We start from the raw sequence: 12,897 nt of genomic DNA, 5'->3' as shown, positions 1-12,897 counted from the left end.
TTTAGACTGGTATCAAGATGAAAATAGGCGTTTGTATACAATCGTTTGTTTTTTCTCTACGGCATGTGAGCTGTAGCTGAGGTTGTAAATAATGTGCACAACAGCTTTTGAGAAAAACTGTTTTAGTCATGCGTGCAAAACGTTATAATATTGCTCCGATCAGAGTAAATTTGTTGTCCAACACCAATTATATCAATTTTATTAGTGCTATTAAAGTTTTACATTTACATCTACAGTCCCTAACGTTGTTCTACATCATCATTGCTAATTATTTGACATACCTTTCAGTCAATCACTGTTTGCAAGTGCCTTGTACCCACGTCCCCATCCCTCTCTCTCTCTTTCTCTCTCTCTATCTCTCTCTCTCTGTCTCTCTCTCTCTGTCGGCATCCCCATCCCCCACCCATTGCCTGAGTGAGAATCTCTGTTCCCAACGCCGCTCGGAAGCCCGAAAATCTCTGGAGCAGAGCGAGTTTACAAATAGACAACCAACGGTCATCAACGTGAATCTACGATCTTGAAGAGACAGCAAACCCTGAAATATTAGATCATAAATCACTTCAAATACCACGTTTTGTTGGTAAGTTTAAGGAATCGTGCAGTATTTAATGTGTTCATTTCCAGCTAACGCGTTAGCTAGGCTCATTGTGTTCTCTCCAATTGTCTTGACCGCTGTAATATTGCTAGGCTAGCAATGACACAAAAATGCATTGCCGCTAAGGCCACTAGTTAGCTAGCTAGTTATGATGAGTTATGATTAGAACATAGCTAACCAGCTAGGCTAACGTCACTGTATTAGCTATTTGCCAAGTAACCCGTCGTGTGGAACTATGTATCATATATGCTGTATTATATATTTTTTTGTAATGTGAGGTTGACGAGATAACGTTGACGTGAGCTAACGTTATGTAGCTAGCTCGTTGGGTCCATCCGCTGAAATGATGGAAGTACGTTAGCTTAGCAAGCTATTAGCAAACGTGATGGGATTTCTCCTTGTTAGTGCATACGTGCGTTGGAAAGTGATGCCCACACACTCTCAGGTCGTGCTGCTTGGGTTTTCACCCCTCGCAGCAGCAACCACCACGGTAGCTAAGAATGGAGCGGTTTTTCAAAATGGTGTCGGAAGCTTGTGTTTGTGACCATTTTTGTCGATCCATTTGGTATGATATGACTGGAATGCAGAATGCAGCAGTAGTGGATGTGCGCCGTCTAGTTTGTCACTGGCGGATGGACAGACAAGCTTTCTAATTGTTACTAAATTACATGTACTGCACCAAAATCTGATGTTTTCCTAACATCTCTTTGACCATTTTATAAAAAATAATACATATCTGTAGTTATATTGGTACTAGCCAGCATCTTGACTACAACTCGGAATATATAGACAAACGTGGTGACTAGGCCATCATTGTACATTTTTTATTGATATGTTTTACTTTTCCATTTTGCTCAATTCTTTAGTCTATTTTATGGACTTGTCAGCGGGTAGCACCATATCTCCGCAATATTTAAATTAAAGTGCTTATCGATTGCATTAATTGGTCGGATCTTTATTAGTTTTAACCAGTGCAGGTTAAATTGTGCGTATCCATGACAAGTGTATAGGCCCCAGCTACAACTTTTGAGCAAGTGAAGTTGCATTGCTGTCCTGAGTCAAGGAAACTGGAACCATGTTTACGTTGCTTGAACGCAGCGTGGTTGAATTGTAGGCCAAACAATGCGGCCATAAAACTGTCAACGCGGCTCCTGGCTGCACGACCGAAGACTTTCCTTATCATTCCGCGACGTGAATGACTAGATCATTACAGGTAATTTGCTTTCAATTGACCATGCCCACCAGATAAAATAGTGACTATTAAGACTGAAGAGTTTGTCATGTCTATCTCCGGAGTTATATACTGTTGCCCACTGGAACACGTTCTTAATTATATTTCCTGTTTGAAAGAGTAATTCAGCTCACCTGTTCATTAGACAGGTTTGATAAGGGGATTGAGTGCATGAGACAAACATTACATTCCTCATTCACATCTGAAAATTACAGACGCTACAATTACTTCTAATTGTACATAGTGCTATCTGCATTTGAGCATTTGGCAGTGTGTGATTAGGTGTGGTTGATAAGTTTAAATCAGGTGTGAATTAACGCTAGGTGTTTGGTTTAAATCACATTCAAAGGTTATAGAATATTGCACATTGTTGTGAATGTAATTGTGTTTGGATGTGATTGAAACAAAAGAAGCCCTAGAGAGTGAGCATGTCAGCTAGAATTTGAACGTGTTCATGAGCCAATAGTGCTTTATGTGGCTAAGGTACCACAGTGTGTTCACCCGTTTTCTCTCTGTGTTAATAAACGGGCCCTTAAAGCATGAGTTGGACACTTTGACTCTTAAGGAGCTTGTTCCATCATATTTCATCAGGCAAATCCGAACCCAAAGATAAGGCACGACTGAAAGGTTGGTTTTCAGTCCGAAGACATTCAGTAATGCGGAGACGAGACACCTTCGCCCTGGACCAAGTTCCTCCCAAAGACTGTTCTAGAACACAAAAGATTTTCAGCCCAACATATCAATGTAGCCAGTTAGTAGTTACCCCTTGAAAAAAATAAGAACCTAAGAAAAGAGTGGCTTGCATGAGGAGGTTAGAAATACATCTCCGCTGTTGGCTGTCCCAGATCAAAAATAGCCCAGCAGCCTTTTGGAGCTACACCCTCAGGGCAGCTTTGAACGGAAGGCATTTTATTTTATTATTGATATGCCATGATAGCCCCCCCCCCCCCCCCCCCCCCCCCCCCAAGCTATTCTCAGAAGGCTGCTTCATGGGGCAAAACCAGTGAGAAATATCATCAGTGGTTCAGTGGTATTCGATAGTTAGATTAGCAATAATAGTAATACCAATGCTAATATATTGGTATGCATTTGGGATTCATTGTTGGTTTTGAACAGACTCCCTGTGTGAACAGTGATGACATGGTAATGCCGGGGGCCTGTGATGGCTGAGAGGGGGAGGAGGAGGTGCCAGCCAGACATGTCTATTGTACATGTTTTCCTTTAAGGAGTGGGAGTGATAACGCTTTGCGCTGATAGGTTTATTCATATGCCATCCTCCCCTCCCCCCTCTCCGAGTAGATTACCCTCCAGGCTCAAAAATAGTCTCCCGTCATTGAATAGAAGGAACATTATTACTGTTGTTAACACAGACACACACACACACACGTCCCGTGTCTCGCCTGTGTTGTGCTTGGGTGGGACAAAGTGACGTTAGCCTGGAACTCTGTTTCCGACTCGATTAAGTGACACTGTTCCAGCCAGCCTGACAGACAGGTTCCTCTTCGTCTGGTTGTCGCTGCCGTTTTCCCTGAACCTTTCACCTGGGGGTGGAATGCCATGGAAATCCATCCTTCGAGTGTTTCAAGCGCAGCGACCCCAGGCTGTTCTGGAGTGTGTTACACTTCATGGATTCCCCTTTGGTGTGTAGCCCCTGTCTGGGGCCTGTCGTGGAGTGTGTTACGCGTAAGCAAGTCCCCTGAGCCCAAGCACCCTGTCTGGGGGTCAGGTAGGCCAGACAAAATGCTGTCAGTACAGAGGCCGTGAATAGATCAATATATCATCAGAGTGTGTGTGTGTTCGCGGAGACAGGTGGGCTTTGTGGCGTTTCCGACACCCAATGAGGTATCTGTCAGTCGCTCCCTCCAGGAATGGAAGGACTCTTTCTCTCCCCCTCCCCTCTTTCACTCTCAGCCCTCTCTGTGCGTTGGTGTTGGGGGATTGTCCTGCGGAGAATGGCCTTTACAATCGGAGGTTGCGGTGGACTGAATGGAGGGGCTTAGGTTCAGAATGGGCCCTTCACAACCAAGAGCACCTCATCTCCCCACCCCAGCTCTCCACTAAAACAAAGCAGGCCGCCACTAAAGACCCCCCCCAACCCCCGCACCCCCCCCCCCCCCCCCCCCCAACTGACTCACACCAATACATGGACCACATGGGCCCACCTCACACATTCACAGACAAACACACCGTTCCTCCCTCTTTCTGTTCAGGCACGGTTTGGGCGGGGGGAGGGGGGTACCAGGGATCGAAGGACCCCCCCCCCCCCCCCGGGTAGTTAAGCCACCTATCTGCTGACTGGCTGTCATTATGCCCTAACCTAACAAGCGAAAGGGAGGGGCGGAGAGATCCGACTGGAGGTGAAGAGAGAGAAGAGGGGATGGTGGGGGGCGGGTGGGGAGGGAGAGAGACAGGTTGGAGTCAGGACGGATACGGGGGGGGGGGGGGGGGGGGAGTAGCATTTCCGTACGGGCACCTCGCTCGTGTCGCTGGGGAGAGCGAGAGAGAGAGACTGTTTCCTATTTTGGGAGAGGGAGCGCGAGACAGAAGGTGAGAGGAGTGTGGGGGGCGAGAGGCAGATGGAGACGAATCAGACAGGTGATCAGAGGCTTGTCTGGTGCACCTAGGTAGTCTCTCCACACTCCTAATCAGCAGCAGTCGGCATGGAATCGAGTGTGTGTGTGTCCTCTGACTCCTCATCCTCTCCTCCTGCTAGCAGTGGCTTGTTCCACTGCAGGAGGGCCCACTGTCATACACAGGGTTCTCTGTGTGCGGCTCCACACTCTCTGGCCTCAACAGCGATGCTTGCGCCGTCTTCAATGTAGAGTCAGAAGCTGAATAATTGATACGAGCCCCTCTCATTTCTCCCTCCTTCTAAGGGCGGGTGTGCATGTGTTAAAAGCCTACAAGGAATAGCTGAATCAAATACAAACCTTGCTAAAAAAAAATGTATATATAGTTTTGGCGTTACAATAGCCAAGACACTGGAACCCCCCCCACACACACACACACACACACAAACCTCTGTTTCCATTTCCCTGGTGCCCTTTGCTGTGGGTATGGCTCATCTATGTATCGATCCATTGATTGGCAAAGACGTCTCTCTTTCTGTTACACACTACCTCTCTAACTGCCCTCTCTCTCCGTATATCTCTCTCCCTCCCTCTCTCTCTCTCTCTCTCTCTCTCTCTCTCTGTGTCTTTCTCTCTCTCTGTGTCTATCTCTCTGTGTCTATCTCTCTCTGTGTCTCTCTTTCTTTCTGGTCGTCCTCTCCAGTGTTTGTGTGTCTTGTCATTGGCTGATCTGTTCTTATTTACAGCACATGTCATGCACACACACACACACACACACACACACACACCCACAGAGCATCTGACCCCAACACAGACACACACACTAACCATTTGCTTTGCTCGGTGTGCTCGTCTTGTGGTGGTTTTCTCTGCTCTGTCCATTGTAATCATGATCTCTCGCTGTTTTAATTTCAGATTTGCATATCCACTCCCACCTCCTTCCTCATTTGCATACAGCAAGAATGGCGAGCGGGCACCCTACTGACAAATACAGTTTCATGTACCAACCAGACACGCACAAGAGGTACGGAGACACACACACACACTCACTCACACACGCACTGTCTGAGGCAGACACACTCGGGTGAGTACACACGAGGAGTGACCCAGGGCATGGTGATTTGACGGTGTCCACACACACACACACCCCGTCGGAATGGCAGCTCTGTTCTCCTGGGGGAGACTCCAGGAATCGTGCTCAACTTATAGCTTTGTTTAGAATTTGGGAGGGTGAGCACAAAGGCTGCGCGTGTGGGAGTAGGCTTGATGGTTTAGCGTCCGTGAATCTTCCACCTCTGCTGTTCCCTCTCTCTCTCTCCTGTTCTTCCTCTCACGGTCTCACTCCCTCTCCGTCTTTCCCTCCCGTATGTTCAATATCTCGTTTTCTCTCAATCCCCCCCCCCTCCCAGTAAGAACAGGTTACCCTCCAGTATGAATCCTGTCTACAGCCCAGTCCAGCCCGGTGCCCCCTACGGAAACCCGAAGAACATGGCCTACACAGGTGAAACACACACACAACACGCACACAACACACAACACATGGAAAAAAGGGTTCCATCCCCCCTACCTGAGAAGTCTGTAACCAACGTGCCTGTCTTTAGTGTGGGAACGCTTGTCCAATGTCACATGCTTCTCCCCCTCTCTAGGCTACCCTGCAGGGTACCCGACGGCCGCCCCCACCTACACCCCCAACCTCTACCAGACAGGCAGCCCTGGATATCCCCCAGGTGAGAGAGAGCCTCTCGATGAGAGAGAAGTCGGCCAGTTGTCAGTTAGGGAGATGAGAATGGAGCTGTCTGGACATGGCACCAGGTAACAGCTGCTCACGATCCTGTTAGTGACACACGCTGTAGTCTGCAACGCCTACACGATGCTGTCCTCCTGCCCCTATAGCAGATGGGCTGATGCCTGCACCCATATGCTGTGTGGACACCACACACACACACACACACACACACACACACACACACACACAGGTTTCCCGATCAAGGACACGGCAGCTAGTATGCGGACACCTTTATGCTTTTAATTTTTTTTTGTGTACGTAGTAATTGATGGAATTTCTGAGTGTGTGTGTGGTGTGTTTTTGAGAGAGAAAGAGAGCACGCATACAGTCAGTCCCATATGCACTGATTTCTCTTTGTTCCTGCGCTCAGTGGCGATGTGTTGTGCTTTCGTAAGCCTTCAGTAAACGTGACCTTCAGACGCCACCTTGTGGTGGCTAGAGTGGACTGCACCACAGGAAGCGGCAGGGAGAACAAACACTAGCTGCATTTTAATAGACTGAAGGGGATCCACAAGTGATTGATATTCTCTTTCTTTCTATATCTCTCTCTCCCTCCAGGATATACTGCAGCAGGTACTCCATATAAAGTGCCTCCCACCCAGACGAACGGGGCCCCCCCACCGTACACCCCTTCCCCCAACCCCTACCCCACAACCATGTACCCCATCCGCAGTGCCTACCCTCAGCAGAACCTCTATGCACAGGTGAGCGCGCACACACACACATACACACACACTGCTGAGCACTTCCACACTCACACACCCCAAGTAAGTTCCCACATTTTGTCATAGTCCACAGATTGTACTTCCGCCTGCGCACACACACACACACACACACACACACACACACACACACACACACACACACACACACACACACACACACACACCCCTCCCTGTGTAACCTGCTGTGTGCTTCTCCCAGGGAGCCTACTATACCCAGCCAGTGTATGCAGCCCAGCCTCATGTGATCCACCACACCACCGTGGTGCAGCCCAACAGCATGCCCTCCGCCCTCTACCCCGCGCCCGTCTCCGCTCCCCGGAACAACGGCATGGCCGCCATGGGCATGGTCGCCGGGACAACCATGGCCATGAGCGCCGGTGAGTCCTGCCAAAGTTCCCATGGCGATGTGTTTGGGAACGCCGACTCCTTATTGGCGAGTGTGGCGCGAAACCCGCCCGGCAACGTGGGCTTTAGTGGAGTGGCGTCGTTCTGATTGGCTGACATAGTTCTCCGCTTCTTGCAGGCACACTGCTGACCACGCCCCAACACCCTCAGATCGGAGCGCACCAGGTAACCATGCCAACCTACAGGCCTCAAGGAACACCTGGATACAGCTATGTCCCCCCCCACTGGTAGAGCCCCCAACCACAGCCTCATGTGAGTTCTCCATTGATGATGCTCTTCTTCCTCCTCATTCCTTCTCTTCCTCATCCCTTCCTTCTGTCTTTCAATGTTGGTCTGACCTTACTGTGTACTTGTTGTTCTAGAACTGTCAAACTTTCCTTGACATTCTGATTGCCCCCCCCCCCCCCCCCCCCCCCCCCCCAGATCTGGAGTCCAACATCATATGCAACTACTCGAGTCTTATGCGGGCTTCTACTGGTTACCATGGAAACCCTGCACCTGTCTGCAAGAACAAGAACCTAAAGTGCAACTGCCACTTTATACATTCACTAGTGTTTATACAACAACAACAAAAAGCTGCTTGTTTTTATTATTTTTCACTCTTTTTCTTTCGTCTTTTATTTGCCAATTTGAAATCGTCTACAATTCTTTTAATTGTTTCTCTTGATATACCTTTCATTCCTCCACAATGTCATTCCTTCAACTCCAGAGTGATAACGGGTGTGTGTTGTTCTGCTGGTGTTCTGCGTTCTGTCTGTGGGTTCTCCCTGACGGTGCACTGAGCACTCAAATCATCTCCACGATATTCATCGTCATACTCAACAACAACAAAAACGCTACGCTGCCAATTTACCCAACCACGGTATCAGCGCAGGGTTTGGATTTCATTTATTTGGACACTCCTTTAAATCGTGTCTTTCCCCCCCCCTCGTCTGTTCTTTTTCATTGAGGCGGATTGATCTGTGGCTGACTCCTCCACCTCTTCCATCTGTGTTCATCCTCTTTTCTGGTCGTCATCCTTTGTTTCATTCCTCTGGTGTCAGTTGGTGGACCACTTTGGACGAAGGTAGTCTTCCGGCGTCTGTCTAGCCGTCTCCTGACCAGACGCTGCTGTTAGAACATGGTGGACTGTCCCAGCCAGAGCCACAGCACTTACACTGCACACTACCCTGGAAGTGTCCCAGTGTTCACACTAGCTCACTTAATTATGCAGGACCCTTCTAGCTTCACACCATGTTATTTACTCGGTCTGTATGTTGGCAATTTGGCCTGCTTTGGAAACTACATTCCGCTTTTTTTTTATGTCAGGCTAGCGTAGGCTGATGAATTATTGACCCAAGATGTGGCTGTGTTTGTATAACACTGCGTGCTCATGGCGTGGTCACTCAGTCACATACTTTTAACATGCGCACACACACCCACACGTTATAAAGGCTTGGTCCTATTTAAACCAGAAAGAGGCGCTTCATTCTGTCTCTTGACGTTGCTAAATTGAAGACACGCCAACACACACACACAACATAAGTAAAGGTGCCATGTGGGGACACGCCACTCAAAGCGTTTCCTGTGGTGCAGAGATAAAGGGATTAGGTAGTAGTACTGGGTGGATGGAGGGATGGGGGGGGGGGGCAGGGGGGTGGAGTGGCCTGCTGGGTGAAACCCAAGCCGTGTTTCAGGGCATAGCAGCAGGAATCCTGGGATATGTAGGCTCTTAGGAGCAACGCTACAGGTCGTAGCAACATATTTACACAGAGGAAACCAAGTTGTTCATTGCAATAAACCGGAGGGAATGCTTCCCAGGCATCGTTTTATGACCGTTTGAAAGTGGAACTGCAATTCTTTAGCAGGAAAAAACTTTCTGTTAAAATAACAAGAATCAGCCATAATTATGAAATGTGGGTGTTGAATCCAGCCCCCCCACCCAGTCCTTGGTAATGAACAGTTACTGTAATAAACATATCAAAAAAGTTATGGAATATCTTCGTGAAGAATTGTTGCACAAACAAGCAAAAACATGACAATTCATACTGAAGTGCAGGTAGTTTAAAAAAAAAGGGCGGTTTTTATTGTGATATAATTAAACAAAACGATAAAATCAGTGTTTGAGAGATTTAGTCCTGATAATATTTGTAGTTGTAGAATAGGCTAATACTCAACAAATGCGTGTATGGTTTCTATTCATAAGTATCTTATTTAATCAACCACTCTGTTGGTGTTTTCACTTGGCAACGGGTGGAAGGTGTTTTAAGTCTATCGTTTAATTTTCCGTCAGTGGTTTTTTTGAGCTTATGGGTCAGCGTCATTCAGGTGTAGTACGCACTAGTGTCGGTTCTAACGAGAAGAGCAGTATATTTATAGTGAGTGCTGCAGTAATATGTTCTAGCAAAGCATGGTTGCATCAACATGGCAGCTACTGTTTGTCTTATTGATATTTCCAAATTTTTGAAAAGCTATATTCAATAGTCTAATCTCTAAGGGAGAGAGAGAGATGTTCATGAATCTTAATTTTGAGCCCCTCTTTGTGCCATATGTTAGTAGCTGTCAATAAGGTAACTGAAGTCTTGTTTTGGTATCTGGTCTCTGGTCTTTACTCTAATGGTGGGGTCTCTCGTTCAGCCATTGGCTTCATTTGAGCTTCCTGTGTTGTCTGTCAGGTCTGTGTGTGTGCGCCTGGTGTGGTGTTCGTCTACTGTCAAAGTGATGTGTTCTGCAGACCCCTCCATCAAACCCCAATGTTCTCCTTGCTCTGTTCGTTCATTTCGACTTCGGCCCACAATGAACCCCAGCACCCTCCGCAGAACGTCCACATTCAGCCCAGTCTATGTCCCAGCATCAGTCTAAAATGTTCTCAGAAATTGTGAATTACTGGTCTAATACACTCCACCCGTTTAATAACTGATCCACATACCCTTCCCAGGGTGTAGGTGGCGCTGTTGTCACATGGCTTACATACACCTCATCCTGCAAGCTCTGAACTCCCATTAGGTGAAGGTAATTTCATTAGAATTCTGCCTGAACTTTCACCTGCACTTATTGAAAGGATTTACAGACGCATTGTGTTTTGGGGGGAATTGACGTCTTCATCATCGTGGTCTTAATCAACAATTTCCTCACTGTTTATACATCATTCCAACTCTGAAGGCATTTCCAAAAAATTAAAAGATGTAAACTTGGAACAAGGATAATTGTGCTTTCTGTTCCCTTTTTCTTCTATTCTGTACTGCACCCATTCTGCTCTAGTCTCTCTCTCTCTCTCTCTGCCTTGCAGTTGTAACATTTGAGCAGTTTTCATAAACTCTTAACTACTGTCAAAGGAATAGTAGACTCATCGTCTTCAATGTTCTACAGCTTTTAATTTTGGTTGTCGAGAGATTTATGAACTTCAAATTTGACAGTAAATGTGATGCAAAAAGTGGAATTTCCTTGTCTTCCATTCTACTTTTGTCCCTGGAGCGAAATAAGGAACAACCCACCCTCGAAGTTTGGTACCCAGTTTGCACAAACTATGGTTAACGTTACCATGCAGTTGTGGCAGACTATGGCACAACGTTTTTTTGGGAACGTTGTGAGAACTGAATTGTATGTTAGCTATTGGTCCAGTGTTTAGGACCGACATCAGGCTTGTGATATGAAGTGTAAATCTGTTTTTAATTTGGGTTTTTAAATGTTTTTGTTCACTTTTTTGTTTTTTTGTTTTGTTTTTTAGATCAGTTAGTGATCTTAGTTATAACTAAGCCAAGTTTGTAATTGTATAATATTTACTGTAAGATGTAGAACATTGAATAACTATTAAAATTTTCCTATAAAAGGAACCCCATCTTTGATCTGGTCTGTTATTTATTTTTTCAATTCAGAATAAACAACGTCAAGAATACATGGAAGACCTGGACTGCTACAGTACATGGCGGTACCTGGAGGAGCAGCAAAGCTGAATACGCAACAAAGTACACATGATTGCTTTATAGGACAAGACGATGAAGGTTATTCGGTGCCCTAAAATGGGGAAGCTATGCACAAAATGGGACATTGTTTATCAATGGTGCATCCGATATACATTTGGAAATATCCGATTAAATCTGACACAGCAGTTTTCCTTCAACATCGCTTAAAACATTTTTTGCTACAAAACAAACCATGTCCAATAACTCACTATACATTTTTTCTATTAAAAGCTGCTAAATAAAATGGTGCAGAAGCACAGTTGTTGACTTTAAACAGCACTTAACTTATCTCCAGGTTGGTTTCTGTGGACCCAATATGAGCTGTCCTGACAAGCTGTTCTGAGTAACAGACCAAGCCTCGCTCGTGTGTATCCTGGTGTGCCTGGGCTTGAAGCCTCGTGTTAATGCTTGCATTATTTTGGGTGAGAAGAAAATCTGCTCTGTATCTGAATACTAGTTGGTATCGACTGGGATCTGTTATATGTCTCTTTACAGTGGGCCTATCTGGTCAATATGTCTGTTTTAGTAGTGCTTGTTGAGGTTACATAACATTATTGAAGGAGAAGGAGTATTAATGGGGCGAGAGGGTGTGATAAGTCTGTTTACAAAAGATTATGCCTTACATTGGCTGGCGGCTATAAAGGTTGTATGCTACATTGTGTGCGTGCGTGCGTGCGTGCGCGCGCGCTTGTGTGTGTGTGTGAACCAGAGTGTCTTCTGCCACGGTTTGGAAAGTGCACCCTCTCTCACTTCTCTCTTTAGACCCCCAGCCAGACTTCCTGGGTTGAGCAAGACATAGCAGGCCCAAACGTCACACACACACGTCACACATGCAATCTCTTTATTCAAGCCAAAGATCTCTGCTTTCACATCACACACATTCTTTAGGTGTTTCTAAACAACAATTGGTGTGCCTTTAAGTTCAGAAGTCAACACTGCTGTGTGAATTCACAGACACAGGTGATTACAGTATATCTGGGTTTCATCTGTTCTGGCAGCCACCTCAGAACGTTTTTGATACCCCCCTCCCACACACATCCACCCCCTCCCACACAAATTTATCGACAAGCCCCCATTCTGGAGGACAGGGGGCGGAGTGTGGTGTGTGTGTGTGAGAGAGAGATAGAGGTCAAGAGAAAGAGAGTGACAGATGACAGTTAGAATCATAGACATATATGGTTAGAATCCTGTAGGACGTGTCCACATCATAATGACCACTATATCGCCTACTTCCTCCCAATGTGTGTGGGGGGAGGGGGGGTCAGTCAAAAGAAAAATAAGACAGTTCCTAACAGAAATTCAAATATATAATTTGGTCAGCTCTGCAGCGGTTGTTTTATCATCTGCTCTTGTGTGAAGAGCAAAAAATGATGTTAAGGAAGAGTGCCCGGCAAAACTAGCATTATCCTTGTGCAGTTGCATACCGCTCTAAAGCGTCATTCCCCCTACTACTCAATCCTTTATCAATCCAACAGAGCATACAGAAGGCATTATATTGATATTTGCTGCTCTTGACAAAGTGTAGTTCTGAACTCCACGTAGGTTTGAAGGAGGTCTTTCTTTTTGGCATCTGAAAGCCTACGCGAGTAGTAAATTGCGACGGTGGGCAGGAAGGGTAAAAAAGGAGGGCGAAAGGGATGACAC

The 12,897-nt window shown here is 46.4% G+C and overlaps 1 protein-coding gene across 2 annotated transcripts; it reads left to right on the top strand.

Moving 5' to 3' along the window:
• Positions 1 to 359: 359 nt before the first annotated feature.
• On the top strand, positions 360 to 11,129 carry fam168a (family with sequence similarity 168 member A). Of its 2 annotated transcripts, XM_047035662.1 has the most exons (8): positions 360 to 580; positions 5,312 to 5,420; positions 5,806 to 5,897; positions 6,043 to 6,123; positions 6,741 to 6,886; positions 7,107 to 7,284; positions 7,431 to 7,564; positions 7,736 to 11,129. In XM_047035662.1, exons 2-7 carry the CDS (start codon positions 5,359 to 5,361, stop codon positions 7,541 to 7,543), a joined length of 672 nt encoding a protein of 223 aa, XP_046891618.1. In that variant the 5' UTR covers positions 360 to 580; positions 5,312 to 5,358; the 3' UTR covers positions 7,544 to 7,564; positions 7,736 to 11,129. The 2 variants fall into 2 exon arrangements, with proteins under 2 accessions (XP_046891618.1, XP_046891619.1); XM_047035663.1 differs by lacking the exon at positions 5,312 to 5,420 and having other exon boundaries at positions 361 to 580.
• Positions 11,130 to 12,897: the final 1,768 nt, after the last annotated feature.

This window comes from Hypomesus transpacificus, chromosome 15, assembly GCF_021917145.1.
Source record: "Hypomesus transpacificus isolate Combined female chromosome 15, fHypTra1, whole genome shotgun sequence".
NCBI lineage: Eukaryota > Metazoa > Chordata > Actinopteri > Osmeriformes > Osmeridae > Hypomesus > Hypomesus transpacificus.
This window is presented reverse-complemented; position numbering and strand designations above follow the sequence as displayed.

What these genes read in the sequence shown, in the direction of transcription:
- fam168a (XM_047035662.1), top strand. Translation starts at nt 5,359, where the DNA reads ATGGCGAGCGGGCACCCTACTGACAAATACAGTTTCATGTACCAACCA. An exon ending in AGCAGAACCTCTATGCACAG is followed by an intron (nt 6,887 to 7,106) that starts GTGAGCGCGCAC and finishes TGCTTCTCCCAG; the next exon opens with GGAGCCTACTATACCCAGCC. An exon ending in AACCATGGCCATGAGCGCCG is followed by an intron (nt 7,285 to 7,430) that starts GTGAGTCCTGCC and finishes CGCTTCTTGCAG; the next exon opens with GCACACTGCTGACCACGCCC.